Here is an 18,194-nt window from a genome sequence, read left to right as displayed (position 1 = left end):
TAGAGGACACGTACGCACGGCCAGAGTTAACACGCGATGAAATCGACAGGACCTAGACAAAGCCAGTTCTGGAATCCTGGGGATTCTATAAGTTCTTGTCTTTCTTTGCACACAGTTCATGAACTGAACGTCTAAAGGGGAAGTAAAATCCGTTTATCTCCAAAACTACTCCATGTTTCCTTATTTTGGTATTTGTGGTGGGGGAGGGAGGGGTACGCATTAAAGCCGCAAGCCGCATTTAAATCTGGTACATAATAGGTAATTCCGTCTCTATAACAGGCCATGGAGAGATGGCGGTAGGTTGTCAGCCTTACGCACCAGCCGCCCTTTACCCCCCCCCCCATGAAGATTCCTGTACACGTTTCTGTTAGGGGCTGAGTCGACCCCTAGGGCCATAGTGCGGCTGGATGCATTAGGTAAATTGAAAAGTACAGTGACATCGGGAACTGAACCCGCGACCTTCCGCCTAGTAGCATAGTGCCTCAAGTGCATGACAAACTACACGTAATATATGTCATACGCATATCTGTAAGTTTTATTTAAATCACTGTCCGATAGAGTGATTTTTAAGAAGTTTTTTTTTCCGAGTTCTCTTTAGAGAGATTTACTGTGGAAGTGTGGACATGTATGTGCAGTGTATGGACAGTGAGACCAGGCAGTATGCATATGTGCAACCCACATCCACCTTCTGGTTTGATTGCGATAACAATTAGCGAGCTCTGTGACAGTCATGTACAGAGGCTTCCATTTACAGTTCTTGTTTGCTTCTAGGGAAGGATGCAATGTACGGCTTCTGCTTTAGGGAATGTCCCATTGACTCTTGAAGGTTTTTCTGTGTTTCAGAAATTATTTAACCTGCAATCTCCAGGGTTAATATCTGAGGGAGAGGTGGCATCCCTTATGTAGAACTGGATGAAGGCAAATGAGTAGGAGCTAAAAGGCGTCTTCGGACAATACCCGTACTGTGCTGCCAAATGCGGGTGGACCATTCATGGTTTTTGGGGTCGGGGGACACCAGTTCTTAGTTCAATTCCCATTTCACTACCTTTTCTCTCTTAGATGCCTATTAAGACGTCAGTTCTCCGTCCAGATGTTTTCCATAGCACTTGCTTTTATTATTCTAAACATTGTATATGTATCAAAACAACCCGCGAAACTTTGATTAAACATTCTTAATAAAATAAGGTTTAATCATTTTTGCTTATATGATCTTTCCAATAAAGTTGGGTGGGAAAAGAAAGCCTACTCGAGAGTGGGATAATGGGTGAAAGTGAAAGTGATGTTAGAAATGAGATTCACTTTATTGTGGACGGAGAGAGGGTCATTCTTAGCCATTGCCTTGCCGCGCCGTAGCTCAAGCGGTTAGTCGCGGGCTACTCACCGCGGCTGCCCGGGTTCGATCCCATGCCTGGTCAAGTTGGATTTGTGGTGGACAAAGTGGTGCTGGGGCAGGTTTTCTCAGAGTACTTAGGCAATAAAAAAAATAATAACCATCGCCTGGTCGTCTTCTGATAAAGAGTATGGTAGTATGAGATTGAAGGCATTCGAATGGTTACAAATAATTTCCTGAAACATGGGCCGCAGAATCGTTAGTGTCTCGGTGCGGAGATTGTGTTCTTACATCAAAGAAAATGCGAACCTTCATTCTGTTAATAGTAGTTGTCAAAATAAGCATTTTCTCTGTTAGGGAATGAAATTCTAAACACTCATTTTGTGGTCGAAATGTATGGTTATTGATCAACCAAGGCTGGCGATGAACACACAACCACAGGCGCTATGCGTTATTGAAGATTATTAGTAGTATCTTTTTCCTTCCTATTTTCATAACCTCCCTGTTTTCGTAGTCCGTGACTGTTGATTATTCCAGTTTCTTTTGATACTTAAAATCCTTCCATTTGCTTGTTATTCTTCTTTCGCCTTTTATTATAAGCCATTTGGATAATGTCTTGAGACCTCCTACGTCCTCCCATTCCTTCTGTAGGCCCAGCGCATTGAAATGAACATTATCAAGACTTCAAATTCTCTCGCGGATAGAGACTCATGTATGAGCGAGATCTCTGTATGGAGGCGGGTTGGAACACCACTATAGGCCCGCGATTCGGAGAAAGTGTCGATAAAGGAACCCAGTACCAGGGGGTATACCTAGGCCAGCCCGTCACTAGGGGGCATAAATGCAGGGACCTGGTTCTCCAGGTTGGGAATTGGGCACTAGGCTGAAGACCATGCTGTGCAAAAAAAAAAAAAAATTACTGTTGAAAGATTCAAAGAAGTGAAAACAGGATGCAGTCTGTCAGAATCATCCAAGGAAGGCTATGGCTGCAAAGGGCTATTTTGCTAGTGATGATGACAGGACGAGAACTATGAAAGTTTAGTAAAGGTAAAGTTGTCCCTTTGCTTAACTAATTATGCACTACATCATTAAGGCGTATGGGGAGTGGATGTATAGGTTCACGTTTTCCTGACCTCGGCACTAGCTGGAGGTGACTGGTCAGCTTTACGCCCCTATCGCTTTACCCAGGAGGAAAGATCCCCGGTACCCATTGGCTAGAATGATGGGTGGGCCCAGAGCCGGTCTGGACAACGTGGAGAGGAGAAAATTCTAGCCCCTACCGTGACTCGAACCCCGAACCTTCAGTCGTCCAGTCCGTGACCAGTCGCTATACCGACTGAACTGTCCCGCCTCCTATGAAAGGTCTGTACTCGTGTTAATTACAGTTTACATTGGTGTAGGTTGTACAGGTTGTGGTCTAGTGGTCAGAGTTCCTGGCTACAGATTCGGAGGATCCGGGTGCATTTCCCGATGATACCAGATATTCTGATCACTATTGGCTCTGGAGCGGGGTCCACTGAGCCTCTTGAGGACAGTTTAGGAGCTATTTCAAGGAAGTAACGGTTCCGGTCTAAACCGAGATTAACGGCCTTGGGGATCTGTTGCGCTGACCACGCTGCACCCTCTATCCGCTAAAGTTGGCACTAACTTCGCCGACAAGCGGCGGTTGCTCGGTCGATATAGTTCGCTTGCGGATTACAGGCCACGGAGTCTGTCTGTCTTTTGTAGGTTGTACATAGGGAGTTCCTCCGTCACCGAGCTGTTATTGCTATATTAATGTATTTAAAGGATTAGGGCCCATGTCGTGACCGGGATTTCAATGTTGATATGTAAGCAGTTACCGCCATTGTCTTCTTATTTACAGTTCCCAGCATTTTGGCAGCTCACGAAGGTTTTTAACTGCGTATGACCACTCATTAAAGACGTGCCATGAGAAGGCGCGAGAAAGTAAGATTGTGTGGGTACGAATCTGATTCACAGAACTTGTTTTTGCTAGTACACGGAAGATGAAGAAAGTTCCTTTAGAACGTCTTATGAAAGTTTAAGGAAACAAATGTGATGGAGCAAGCAGTGAGGGAGACTAGAGATGCTGAATATTGTTCTGCAAGTGGGACGGGGTGAGATGAACATTTACGAGGAGTTCATCTACTGAGGAACAACAGAGGAAACAATTTTCGACTTCGCTTAAGGGGTGAGGATGAGATGGAGGACATCGCTTTCGTCATAGACGAGTATTAAGAGCAACGGGAAGCTGAATGGCGTCGGTTATCTTCCCTCGCAATATGAAGCAGTCACTGTACATGCAATTTATGTGGCAAGACTGCGACACTTGCATGGAAATAACAATACGCAGTATGAAAGGAGAAAAGTATATTTGGAAAGGGGGAGAAGAAGTGAAGTCTGGCTCTATACAAACAGAACTCTCCGGGCTTGAGATGAAGGCGGATAAAGATAATTTGGTTTGGACTGCCTATTAGAATTTGTGCCCTGAAACTGGATAGTGTTAACTCTTGCATCAGTTTTCACTCTACCAATCTGGGCTTACGGAATCGAGCTCTGGGGTTGCGCTAATTAGATATATCAGTAATCCAGAGAAGCCAGTCAAAAATACTTCGAATTATAACCAATGCACCCTGGTATGTAAACAACGAAACGTTACATACAGATCTAAATAGACCATACATCAAAGACGTCATCAGAGAAGAGAGTACCACACACCACAACAAACTGGCAAATCACCCAGACGACATACTACAGCCACTCGTTGAACCGCAGTACAACAGAAGACTCCGAAGATACAGGCTAGCTGACCTGAAAGAAAACTAAGAGGAACCTCCCACTGGGGAAGGGACTCATCACGTCACTAAAGAGCATCACAGCTTTTACGCCAGCAAACTAGCTTATAGAATTGTAGATCCTGATTGCTTAATAAGTAAATAAATAAAAAAAGTTTTCACTCTGAATTTTCGTGCTGCTCTGCCTGTGTGCCAGGTTGCACCTTGCTTAGGAGAGAATAGTGTTACGTCAGTAGAGCTTATGTTTTTCATTCCTATTAGTTCTTGATCAATTTCTAAGTAAGTTTCCTTGTCTTATTTGTAGGTTTTTGTTGTGCAGTGTTTAGAACTTATTTTATCCTCGATCCACAATGATGTCTGGCAAAACATTGCATTCGCGCATGTGCAGTATGGACCGAATCTTGTGAAGTTTTATTTATTTAATTAAATTAAAGCCAGATGTTTCCTCGCGCAGGATTTTTCTACCCTGAAGTTGGAGGTGATACGAGTATGTTCCTCCGAAACGTCGGCTCACACAAGATGTACACGTCGCAACATCCCAGAAGACGGTATTCTTCAACTGATTATGTTTCAGATTATCAAAGGGTAGTTATGCTAACGGAGTCAGTACTAAGTACCTGAGCTAGCTGGACAAATGTAATGTTCGCTATATTGAAAAAGAAACCGCGAAGTATAAGAGCTGATCTGTCAAGTTTTGATCCTTAAAAGGAACGCTGGTAAATTTTGTTTCTTTTACCACCGCCAGATCACTCATATCCGGTGAATGTTCAACTGTGGCTGTACAGCGGATCATAACGGCTGTTACTAGGTATGGTGTTTCTTAAATTCTCAATTAGCAGATCTTTTGTTTCATTCGGCATCAGCGCAGAGACAGTCGAAATATCTTAATATTTAATGAAATATTTTGCGTATAGTAGAATTGTATTTTTTGGCCTAACCCTTTATATCAAGAATTGTATTTATTACATTGCTTTGTGATGTAACGGTTTATGGGATTATTTAACACACTGAGATTTTTAATTGAGAATGTAGAGTTAATGTGAAGGAGGGAGGAATCGGTGGGGAACTGCTTCTGCTTTTCTGTAGACGCATGGAGAAACTAAGGTAATCACAAGACACCCTTCATGCCGAGTTTAGAACCCTGGATATCTCGAATGTGAAGTAAGAGCGCTTACAGTTACATCGCTAGCCCATGAAGCTCAGTTGAGAAAACAGGTATTCACGCTAATTAGAGATATCAAGTTATATTTACTTTAATGATGATAAATATTTGTTGATGTGATTGAGTTTAGTACTTTGGGTGGGAATTGATATTTTTTGTAATTGTAATATTTTAGCAAATTTAGCGGTACTTCCATTGCCACAAAGAATTAAAAATCTCAGTAGTTGTGTGTTCTGTATAAAGAAATGAAGCTTAAGAAAATTTTTAGCTTGTGGTAAAGGAAGCTTGATCTATCCAGATGTTCAGTTATGCTGTACTTTCATAAACTGTAATGGAACACTTACAGACTGAGTTCATTAATCGCATCCAAACTTGAATGTGAATCCCAAATGTCATTACCATCTTCATTATCAAGCTATGCCATTCCTCGTCTGTATAATTATCCGGCAAAGAAGTAGCATTAGCCCTGTTAAGACTCCTGAACACTTGGGTAACGGTTCCTATCGTTTTAAATTTCTCAGGCACTCTGAATTTACAAAACCCAACCACGAAACTTGCTAATCTAATCTGTTCTTCCGTATTTTCTCGTCTTTGTAAGCGGTGATGGTTCGCAGCGAGCAATGAATTTCAAACGAGGAACACATTTCGCTTATAATGGCTGATTAGTCTTGTATGTTTTGTCGGCAGGAATAAAAGAATTTTTTACATTCCATTTAGCTAATGTGTAAGGAATATCTGGCATAAGTTTAACTTGTTTACTTTTTCTTAATTATCTGACAAGCATCCAGAGCAAGATTTTTTAAACACACGTAACTGCAGGAACTAAAACACATGTCTTGTCATTATTTGTGTGTGTATATCCTTCCATAATAAGCGGCGTTGTTGGGTGGGGCGTTTATCCGCATTCTAAGCTGGCTTTACTTTTGTTACGGTACCCAAGTATTCGTAACATTAGAGGATAGTGGGTACTGACAACGTAACGACTGCATCCATCCTGGAAACTAGTAATAATAATTGTATTTCTTTGAATACTAAATTTCCCTTTGCTGTAATTGTTTCCCGCAATATTGGTTGTCGCCTGTATAGTAGTTCCATGCTGAGAATAACAGTTTTAGGAGCGGCGGAAGGGCACGACATTCGTAGGTAGGCCGCACACCGACATGCGTCAAGACGTAACAGTCAAGACACGATGTCTGAGATATGATGCAAAGAAAGGAACGCAGTTGAAACGAAAGAGATTATGAAAACCTCCGCACACCGGTCTGAGTCATAATGCTGACGTCAGCTTCATGCTGGCGAATCAGGAATGGAGCAAGACTGCGTCTTTTGTCTCATGTCTTGATGCAGTTGGTGTGCGGCCGCCCGTAGAGTCGTCGCTGAAGGAAAGATTTGTGATCTCTTAGAAAGGCAATGCGAGCTGTAGGATAAAAGCGAAGACAATATCTGCGAAATCTTGAAGTGGAGCGAATAAAAGTCCCGGCAGTTCTTGGAAGATGGAATACGAAGCCGGAGAATTCGAATACTGTCAGATCACAAAACTCTTACAGGGTGAATACGAGGTCGAACAATTCTTTGAGAAACACGTATGAGGTTGGAGAATTCTTATGAGGACGAAAATTTGTTATGGGATCTGTCCGAGATAGGGTAATTAATGCAGGATAGTGGAAAATGCTTAGATCAGATACGAGGGCAGAAACATTTTAAATGCTCTTGTAAGAGCGGGGAATTCTTCGGTGATGGAACATGAATGCGGAAAACTCTTTGAAGTTTATATACGAAGACGACAAATTCTTGTACGATGTAGTATGAAGTCCGAGAATTCTTACAGGGGAGAAACGGTTGGTAGTTTTCTAGAGGTGTTAAAATAGTTTGGAAATCCTGAAGTGACATGGATGGCGTAGAGTCATCGCAAACTCGACAGTACTTTATAACGAATAGCTTTCAGTCTATTTTTATTTCAACCATATAAAACTGTCCTTTTTGTGTATCCTGATTTGTACCAAATACGGTGACATTAGTAATATGAAGGTGTATTGTGGTTCCGTGCAAGTTTTGCGCATTCTCCGACCTGGTTGCAAGAAGAAGATCAGCTTCTCTCCGGCCCTTCTTTCACAACACCGATTAAATTGGTGTAGCGACCAGAAGGCACTCGGTATACCGGCTCATGGTACTATAGTCGGTGGTGTCGTCACTCCTGCTTGACGCCATTTTGAAAGCCCCGCCACATAACCAACCACATCAACCCTTCATTCGACTGTTGACCATGACCGCCTTTTCCCAGATCTTTAACCTACAAAGCATGCGTATTCAAATCTGCATCCCGTGACACCATATGCCCTCTGCACTTGAAACAGCGTCTTTAAATATGACTCATTCTCTCCCGTCTCTCACTGCATAAGGAATTTGGGGGGGGGGGTGTTGTCCAGACACGAGTTCGCTGAACTGCCATGGTTAGACTTAATTTAGCAGCGCAGTTTCCTGTATTACTGGAGTGAGTATGAGCAGTGTATCACATATTCAGCGTGCGGAGCTGAGCGAAGCAAAGTACTGTCTGTTTTTGTACCTTGCCGTTCTAATCAGAATTTGCAGCAGATTTGGTGGAGTCTCGTGAGATCAGTGACAGCGGGTTGATGGACTGTAACAGAGTATCATTTGCGATGCGGCACCCCCTTTCATTCCCTCATTGCCCTCTTGCAGTGCTCGTAAAGCAGAGGCCAGGTCTAAAACGCAGCCTGTAAGCAAAATGGAAAATGGAAGTCACTGCTTGTATGAAGTAAATTGAAAGCACTGTTTCCCACCGATCATAGTGGCCGCGTGACTAAGGCATGAACCATTTTCGCCCACTCGAACACTGGGATCGTGATTTCGAATCCTCGCGACATGGATGACCGTGTGTGTTTATTCAGTGTTTGTGTTGTCCTCTGTATAGGTGGCGGCCTTGCGTAGGGCCGGTGCACCGCCCAAGGAATTTTACCGACTGTGTATGGATTAAGAAATTGAAAAAGCGCCCAAGGACCCACAAGGGTTGTAGAGCCATAGATAGATAGAGAGAGAGTGAGATGGTTTGTTTCCCTGTTTGAATTAAATTCTTCTATATCACATAAAAGCCGGTCACGGTAGCCCAGTGGTCTAAGGCCTGTACTGTCTTCGCTCGCTTGGAAACCGGGATCGTGGATTTGAATCCCACAAAGGGCATGAATGTTTAGTTTGTGTGTGTGCGCTTTTCTGTGTTTGTATACAGGTAGAGACCTTGCGACGAGCTGATCACCCGCCCAAGGAGTCCTACCGCATGTGTAAGATATAGAAAAACCGAAGTGAACGGAGAAGTTAATGGAAGTAGGCCTAGGCCCACTGGGGCTGTAATGCCAAGGAAAGAAAAATATCACATAAAAGCCTGTTCAGGATAAATATCTGTAAATAGCTAAATATAAAAACTATAAACATTCTTCCTCACACGACAGAAGACGGTTCTTGATTTTTTTGTAGTACTGCAGACGTTCAGCATTTGTTAGACGATTCTATTTCGTAGAAGTACTGTGGACGTCATGTGCACGTTTTGTTCTCAGCACCAGAGAATGTGAATTCATTTCGCAGTACTTAATACGTTTTGCTGCCCCATAAGAATTCAGCATATTGTGGCACAGTCAATATCAGCATAGTCGCTTATTTTATAGTGAGGTTAGGTGCATTGTTTTATATGACACGCTTCGCCCAAATGGGGACCAGTGGCTACAGAATGGTAGTGTTGCATTAGGAAGGGAAAATTGTGGTTTGTTGTGTGGTTATTCTGGGTATTTGCCCCAGAGAATTAGAGCGAATCATACACAAACTGCTCTCTAATTAGGATATTCAGGTCCCTTCGATTTCTAAACTGATAGAGGAAGGGTTCCAAATACGGGGAATCATTTCTGTATTGTAGAATGCGCATTTTTTGTGAAAAATCTTGAAGTTCTGATGTACTACAGAATAAAGTCTAATCAGTATACATTTGAAATGTGAAGTAGAAGTTAGGCGTTTGTTCAAACAATTTGAGATACGCAAATTTCATACATGAAACAATTATGGTATCTGTTACGGAGTAACACTGCTATACACAAAGAATTGCTCTTATATGGAACTGAATAATATTTTGAGCTGAGAAATACCGAGCCTTTGTCATGTTATTTGCAGAATTAACAGGCAAATGTCATTTTCTGCATCCGAGCACCTCGTGTGGCACCACTGCACAGAGCAGACACGTGATGGTTTTTTGTGGAAAAACACTCTGTCCATCAGGAACAACAAAGAACGAAAATTAACTGAGGAATCACTGACTACTGGGTTTCAAGGTCTGTCCATCCAAGCGTCTGCCTCGTGGTTTGTTACAGTTTTGTCTCATTTTGTTTCACTCCGACTCTGTAGTATGCCACGTATGAACGCATTATTTAAGTGGCATGTTTCGCCCACCAAGCCGGGATACCTCAGTCAGTATGGCGAAGGGCTACGGGATGGACTGCCGGAGTTCGATTCCTGCCATAGGCAGGGAACTTTCCTCGTCCCCATAACGTCCAGACCAGCTCTGGAGCTCACGAAACCTCTTTCCCTGGAGGTAAAGCGGCCGGGGTGTGAAACTCCATCTACTGCCGATGTTAAGAATGGTGGAGTTATACTACCACTCTTCCATACGTCTTCATGGCGCATTGCCTGATTGCTTAGTTAATTGAGCACAGTGGCAACTTTACCCTTCTGTCTTTACCTTTCTTCTGCCCCTCCAGTATGGCCGGAGCTTGAGTGTAAGCTCGTTTAACTCTCTTTGTGGAGTTCATTTTGGAAGTACGGCAGTTTGTGATATCAATCCAGTGATTTCTGATTCATAACCTTACTAAGTTCGTCCGCACCGTCAGCAACCGTGAGCGAACTCTTGAGGTGAGGCCAGCACTAGATGCTTTCACTTTCGGAATTTCCACAATTTTTTGTAATATTCTGCGCCTTTTGTTGAGGTACTCTTTAAGTAAAATGGAAATCAGGATGAGGTCTGCGCACAATGGCTTTGTGGTTTGAGCATGACAGCTGACAAATCTCTACGGTCATAATGAAACATGTTATTACCATGAAAGATCATTATTTAAAAACAAATATTTTGTATCCAGTATCTGGCGGCTAGAATATCGGCGGAAATTCTGCACAAGTATTTCCGAATTATGGGGGCGCTGATTCGCACATTTATACAGCCCTTTGTTAAGGTGGTAGCGCTTAAATGTGAAGTTGTGTGTCATTTGTCTTCCCAGAGCTTGACACGTACATTATAATATTTAATTGCATTATTTTCGTATGGTAACGGCCCAAGCTTGTCGTGTACTCTGATGGTGTTTGATTTCTTCATTTGACATTTATTAAAATACGAATGTTTTACGTATTTGGTAGGACCCCATGGGTGGCAGTCGGCCATCGCAGAGCTGGTTCCTTTAGTGAACATCTCAAACGCAGAAGAAAGCGCTGACAAACATCTCTGTCCAAAGTGCGGTTCGATAACACGATCACAGTTTTCAAGCAGTCTAGCTAGGCAGTGCGGCCACCGTGATCAGTCGCAACCGTTTCTAAACGTAGTTGTTGAGTTCCAATATGACGTATTAAATAACATATTATTGTTTTTGTGTTACAGAAACGTACATGAGGATTTGAACTTCGAATCGGCGTTTCCCATTTGTCCGCTATGCTATAAAAGGGGGCAGATTGCGGACGGCGGAAGTGACGTGGACGATGGGCGGGCAGTTGCTGAGGCTTCTGCTTTTGCTGTACGCCGCCGTAGCGCTGCTGTATTCTCTAGCTTCAGCTGAACAAGGTAGAATATCAACAGTTTATTAATTTTTTTAAAATGATTTCGAGTATGAAGTACAGTATACTGCATAAATTGGACATCATGTGCTTATGTGACATTGCCTGCAATATTTCGTTTGTAGCTCGAACGCCATTGTGCACGTGTTTTTTTGTGAACTAAATTACTTCATTTTGTGTTTTAGTCAGGCTCTTGCCTTTTCCTTAGTTCAAAGGATACAGTAATTTTAAAGCCGAAAGTATTCAGTGTGAACTCTCAGGGTTCGATTTTACTGCTGTCACTTGTAGTGAGAACTGAAGATGATACTGATTGTGTTTTATACTTTTTAGCATCTGAGGAGCTTATTATAGCTTATTATTTTCTTTCTAGTAGAAAGTCGTCAATAAAGAGTTGTTACTGTTGTGTCACCACCTTCTCATACTTACGAAACGCATTGTAATCGTAAAGATGATTAAAGATTACATTAGAAATTTTTGACGTAAGTTCAATTTTAAGAGTGCATAGTACATACAGTTAACAGTAGGCGTACGCTACTTGAGGACCCATGGGCGTTCATGCGCGCATCTCCATCGTAATTCATGGTTTACTCTTAAATATTTATCGGAAAGAAGAATGCTTCAAGCAGAAGTTTTATTTAAAATGAAACATGCAGAATGCCCAGTGTACTTTTTTCCGGAAATTGTACGGATGTCTGTTGTTTTAAACAGAATATTTCNACCTGAGGACGGAAACAGATCCAGTTTCCGAAACGTCGTGTTTTTATTTGTTATCTTAAAAACTGGGACGATGGATAAAGTCCAGAAACCCAATATATCAGTGAGAATATTTCCGTTTTGCTGTGTCTCGCCTCGCATCTCGAGAGCGGTTGAAGCGATTTTAATATTTTTTTATTGGAAAGTAATTCTGTTTGGCTGCCTGTAAGGTGCTATGAGGACCGAAATCGTTGGCGGATTTTTAAAGTTCTGTGCGGCAGAATTTCACTATGTTGTTGAGGAACCATATGAATCCATAATGGATACAGTTTTACGTAAGACCACAAATTGTGGTTTAATGAACCAAAAAAATAGTCAAGTTTTATGAATCAGTCGCAGATAAGCTCAATAAACTACAAAGAACGCCGTTAGGAAGTTTGTATACTACATTAAAAATACATCCTTTCCCGTGCTATTCTGTTTGCCCGCATTTTAAACTTTTCAGACCATTTGTCTGAATTTCGCGAACTTCGGTTAGTCTACACGATACTTTATGAACAATAATATTTATTTGAAGTTCTCCGATCAGTCACTGTTCCCAGTACAGGAGGATGAAACCACCGTAATCACAGACGCGCCCATATGTACATTTTTGTAGTGTTGTTCTGCTTAGTTCCGTTCAGACATCTACGGGTCCCTCGTGTGCTAATATTTTATTCCATTTATTATGAGTAAGTCAGTTTGACATCGGGTTCGAAGCCCGTAGCAGTAGTTTTGCTGCAAGAAGAGTTATTTATATCTTAGAATTTATCCCATGAACCTTAATGGATTAAGATTTTCGTAATTTTTTCCCTAAGTGAGTTTCACCAGATTCTTTACATGCGCAGGACCAGAGGAGTGGATTTCGAGAAGTTTTTGCCTTTGTTAAAGGATGGCTAGGTTCTAACTTTTATAACGCGCGCCATGGAATTTTCGAATGGTAAACCGTCTCAGTCTGTCGGTCTGTTAACGGTTATGACCAGAGCTGGTTATTTAATTTAAATGCTGTTTTTTTGTGCGCGCACCGGCTCGAATTCTGCAGTAAACTGTAAACTGACATTTAGTCCACTCTCACTTTGAACACATTAAATCCTAAAGATATTACTCAACAGGTTGACAACATTTAATTATTTGGTATGTAAGTGTACTGTCAATTAGCTCTAATTATGAGCGGATAAAGAGAACCATGTGTAGTAGACATATCAGAATTCGAAGCATCCTAAAGGGAAGAACAAGAAAATACAGTCAATTAAATGTCATAAAGTGACTGCGAAGTGACTGCGAAGCTTCTTGGTCTTTGGCATTGACAAAGAGAGATCACAAGCCATTGAAATGACATCTTACGAACTCCTGCTGCATGTAGATTCATAGAACATAAAAGGAGGGACATCTGGAAAGAAATTGCTCTCGGTTCAGTTGAAACAGCTGAGTAGAGAAAGTACATTGGTACGTCAGTCGGGCAGCATTATGATTAAATAAGGTTCAGGTATGGAAGAAGAGACATATATCTTCAAAGAACAAGGTTGCTGGGACAGGACTTCGGCATCAAAGAGACTAGAACAGGAGAACAGGCGTATTTCTTGCTGCAGAAACATAGACCAGTGACGCTGTGCATTGTTTGGAGACACTAGATAAGCATTTTTTAAGTTTACCTCAGAAAATTGGCGGTGTCTAAAGTTTGTGGTGTAATGATTCAACCAGTATCACATCCTTTAAATATTTACTAGCGAGAGAGCCGGCCGGTAGTATAGTACGTGAGGAATCATTGGGAATTATTCAAAACTTGGGAGCACTGCCACGTAACAGAAACATGACCAATGTTGACACTGGATGGTGAATAGGATGAAGATGACAATAATAATGAATTCGCACTGGCCGGCCATCGAAGGTAGGACAGGAGAAACGGTGTCGATTAGTTACAGTCTCGCAACACTATGCCCTATAAAATTTATTAACTTTAAAAGTTTAAAAGTTCATCACTACATGTTGCAACCAATGTCGTCATCATCAGGTTCTNCCCACCTCCATGGTGTGGTGCTTATTCACAGCAGCAGATGTACTGATGTTAACAGTCTTACCCAAAAGTCTATTGAAACCAGACCAACCAAATACTCCTTCGCTGTTTGTTATAGCAGTGAATAATGCCGTGATTTGGATTTCAGTTAGGAATTCTTTCACAAAAAATTCAACATTAGGCTTTGGAACAATGGACGTTTAGTGCACAAGCGTGTCACGTGAATATATATCAGGTGAAGTTGGGACTCGGCGTTACGTAAAGAAAGTGAGACTACAGTATGGCAGCTTGTAAGGTTCAGAACACTGAAACTGAAGGCTTCTTCAGTGTGCCTCTGGTACGTGAACTGTAACGTTGGTAACAAGCGGGCCAACTTTCATGGTGCACGGTCTTTTTTTGAAAAGTTGAGTATCACTCAGTCGGTAAAAAATTCCCGGCTTTTAACGACCCCGAACTCGTCAGAAGAAAACAGTTATGCTCTAGTTGCTCGGAAAAAGTAAATCCATAATAAATGAAGATTCTTTTTATATCTGAAAGAAAGAGCCCCAATTATTCCATCATTATCCTTTTGCCTGTCTCTTTATATTTCCTTTGAAGTGCCTTCTGTAAAATGTACTGCAATGAAATGTGCGACTGTACTTCATTAAGAATCGCCTGTAAAAGTGTGCAGTATTTTGAAATGGCAGGAAACATATTTTGCAAACTTCACTAATTAAATTTTTTATATATGGCAACAGTGACTTAATTTTGACTGTTTGAAAGGGGGGGGGGTCTCCGGCCCAAGAGTGTAAACCCCCCCTTCCCCCCTTTCGATAGCCGATACCCTCTAAGCCTTCAGGTTTACGGTCCTGGGAAAAACCTGGCGATGCGTAAGTAACAAGGGCGTAGCATTCTTACGTCTTTGCACACATGGGAAGCTGCGTGTTCGAAAATGTTTCCTTTTACAGGCACAGTTGTCGCTTCATTCGCCTCTAACGGAGAGATGAGGGCACAAGATAAAGGTATAAAAGGGATCAAGGATCGTATCAGGCGGTTAGTCGCCGGCTTCCCACCGCGGCGGCTCGGGATCGAGCCCCGGTCAGGTCATGTGGGATTTGTGGTGGACAAAGTGACGCTGGAGCAGGTTTTCTCCGAGTACTTCAGTTTCCCCTGACAATCTTCATTGCACCGACTGCTCCACGCTCACCATCGTCTGTCACCTGGGGCTGGTACAATAGGCTAGTAGTAGCCGCAGTATCAAGTACACTCAGTCTCACCCCACTAATAATAATAATAATAATAATANNNNTAATAATAATAATAATAATAATAATAATATAGGACCGTATTGAGTAACTGACCAAGTCTGGCGATTAAATAATAATAATAATAATAATAATAATAATAATAATATAGGACCGTATTGAGTAACTGACCAAGTCTGGCGATTAAATGAGCTAGAATTATATGTAACATTTTGTCACGTGTTTTTTTTCCCCCTTGGCACTACAGCCCCAGTGGGCCCAGGCCTACCTCCATGAACATCTCCGTTCACTTCGGGTTTTCTAGATCTTAGACATACGGTAGGACTCCTTGGGCGGGTGATCAGTTCGTCGCAAGGCCTCTACCTGTACACAAACACAGAAAAACGCACACAAACATCCATGTCCTGAGTGGGATTCGAACCCACGATCCCGGCTTTCGAGCGAGCGAAGACAGTACATGCCTTAGACCGCTCGGCTACCGTGACTGGCTTTTGTCACGTGTTAGTTGTTAGAAAAGGGGTTTTTTGGATGGGTAAGCGGATTTACTGTCCCTTATATCTCGTAACTTCAGGTAACTATAATAGTTTCACCGATCTGCACACTCTACAATTCACTGTACTGCAACACACAAAGTTTCCTGTGTCCCCACTAATTGTTGCTCGATTATGGTTTCCAACAATGGCTGGCTCCGTCTCACAGCTAACTCAAGGCCACAGGTAACACGCAGCTAACTTAATTTGGTCGGCAGGTTAAATTGCCTTTGGTCCTTGCCAGCACAGTATTTCTTTGTTTCTATCGGTCGGTTAAATTACTGCTGACCTACACCAGCATAGTCATTTTTGGTTTCAGTCTCCCCGAGATCCGTCCCCAGGATTGTTATACTCTCCTGGACGTGTACGTGTTTCGAAATTGGGCCTCTTTTCGACGAAGGAGGGGTAGGTGTTTGTAGGCGCTACGCTTTTTGCACCATTGTTTCAGCACGAGCATATCTACGCTTTTATTGCGTTATCATTCGTTGCCTGGCAACGGCTCGCTTGTTTGTTGACATAGGAGCGCGGTTAGTGTCCCATTGCCCAGCAACGGATGACATGTCTCGTTAAACTGTACTGCCATGTCACAGTATATAGGAAACAGATACATAGAGTACAACGTTGACATACGAGTATGGGGGCCATGCAGTTTCAAATTCCCATCCGTCACTTCCAAACGTCCTCGCAAAATAATGTTGTGAAGAAGATTCCTTCATACTATAGCTTGCCTGCAAGCTCTGCCAGGGTATGGAGAAATTATGTTAACTGAATGATTTCGATGGACCTCCGTGAGAGGAAAAATGTCATATCTGATTTCTGAACCTCTGATCTGGCTTCAAAGTTTCCTGTAATTTGTGAGAAAAAAAACGCAGAGAACAGAGTTCTTTCATAATTTAGAGATAACATTTTCAACACTTGCGGTTCCAGAGTCGTATATATCTCTCGTTGGGTTAGAAGTTTAATTTTCCACATCGTTTACGTGTTTTCTTAATTACTGTAAAGTATATTTACCACATAATTTTTCTACAGTTTTTTTTTCCAACTCTGTCATGGCCGGGGGAAAACTTATCCACTATCCCAGTTTTCCTGTAGTTTATACAGAGGGTTGGCATATGTATCCCAGTTTAATACGACCCTCAGATCAAATTCAAAAGAAATATATTGACCAGTATCAAATTTAGATTAAAATTAATTAATCGTTCTTCGATGGACACTGACTAAAGATTAAACATACGCAAGGAAGAGTGTAATTTCTTTTGGGTATCTTAAACTTTCCTTTCATTCGATTTTAGGTTATTTTGTCTTAATTTCTTGTTCGTTTGGTTTAGTTGTTGAGTCATACTGGATCATGGAGAATTCGGTTTTTGTTGGGGTTAGGATACCGTTGTTTTCACGCAGTTGTTGTTACGTGTATAAACAGCGGAACGGTGAAAAGGTTTTCAATTATTTGAGCTTGATGCAGTGACGATATGACAAGCAACCGCTTCATTCGTTCTGCAGTGGCATACCAATTACCATAGTAACGACTGCTTCTGTGACCACAGAACGTTAATGCGAAATGGAGATGACACCAAACACGGATGAGAGTTTCAATGCATTAGCTTCAACAAAAAGTTCACAAACTCATTTCGTGGGAATGTTGAATGTGTAAATGAGAAAGAGGGAAGGGGGAGGGTGGAGGGTAGATTAGCTGGTTGTATAGAAGGTATAATTACTACCAAACCTTTTAGAAGTGTTATATTCGTATTTAGCCATGTTATGATTAGCGTACGATTATTTAGTTAGGCAATGGCCCTGGATATTGCACTTCATGCGGTTTAATGTCTGTTGCGTGTTGTTATGCGTAATAGTATATCTGGATTTCGAAGTTTTTAATAGGCCTCTATATTCACTGATCGGGTATCCTGTTAACGGGATTGTGAGCACACCTAATTCGGTTTATTCTTCAGAGCTCTCACAGTATCGGCATATAGGCTTATATTCAATGTGTAATGCTGAAATTCATCAGACCGCGATGTTTCGTGTCGATTTGTCACGAACAAAAAAGCGTCACGGCTTTAATAAATGCAACAGACAGTCTACTTTCATTCCTATACCAAATTCTACATAATTCCGAGTGGATTGTAAAGAATTGGAGAAAACGGCAAAATAAGGTGTCATATAAATTGTGCATTCTGCATTCGGCTCAGTTTGGATAACTAAATAAGGAATTCGATGGGGCGAGCATGTATCGCGCGTGGGAAGGAAGTGCATGCAGTAACTGATACCATTTGTAAGTGTGATTCATCGGGGAGAATGTACTATTTACAAGGATCGTACAGGAGGAAGTCGTGATGTTTTCTGGGCTGAACTGGCGTGGGATACTACTGAATAGAGTTCTTGTAATGACGATGAAGTTTCTCATAATCCCCTCGAAAGTCCTTCATCAGCTGAATTACTCTTAACTACCCAATGAAGACCCTGTGCCACGAAGTTGACTAATTAGTTTGTGGCTGAAGTAGTGAACTAGTTAGCTGTGTAAGTAGTTGAAGTAACGTACCATGGTTTGTCTTGTTAGAAAATTATGCTTAGTA

General features: G+C 41.8%; 1 protein-coding gene across 6 annotated transcripts in view; it reads left to right on the top strand.

The window, feature by feature from the left end:
• LOC111865222 (ephrin type-A receptor 4-A) overlaps window positions 1-18,194 on the top strand; it is a 550,534-nt gene that overhangs the window by 246,090 nt on the left and 286,250 nt on the right. For all 6 annotated transcript variants that reach the window (XM_023853096.2, XM_023853093.2, XM_023853095.2 and 3 more), the window contains exon 2: window positions 10,929-11,108. In XM_023853096.2, the coding sequence (XP_023708864.1) occupies window positions 11,027-11,108 (82 nt within the window). In that variant the 5' untranslated portion in view covers window positions 10,929-11,026. The remainder of the gene's footprint in view (window positions 1-10,928; window positions 11,109-18,194) is intronic.

The sequence above is a fragment of the Cryptotermes secundus genome, unplaced genomic scaffold, assembly GCF_002891405.2.
Source record: "Cryptotermes secundus unplaced genomic scaffold, Csec_1.0 scaffold614, whole genome shotgun sequence".
NCBI lineage: Eukaryota > Metazoa > Arthropoda > Insecta > Blattodea > Kalotermitidae > Cryptotermes > Cryptotermes secundus.
The sequence above is the reverse complement of the archived record's forward strand: the minus strand, read 5'-3'. Positions and strand labels throughout refer to the sequence as shown.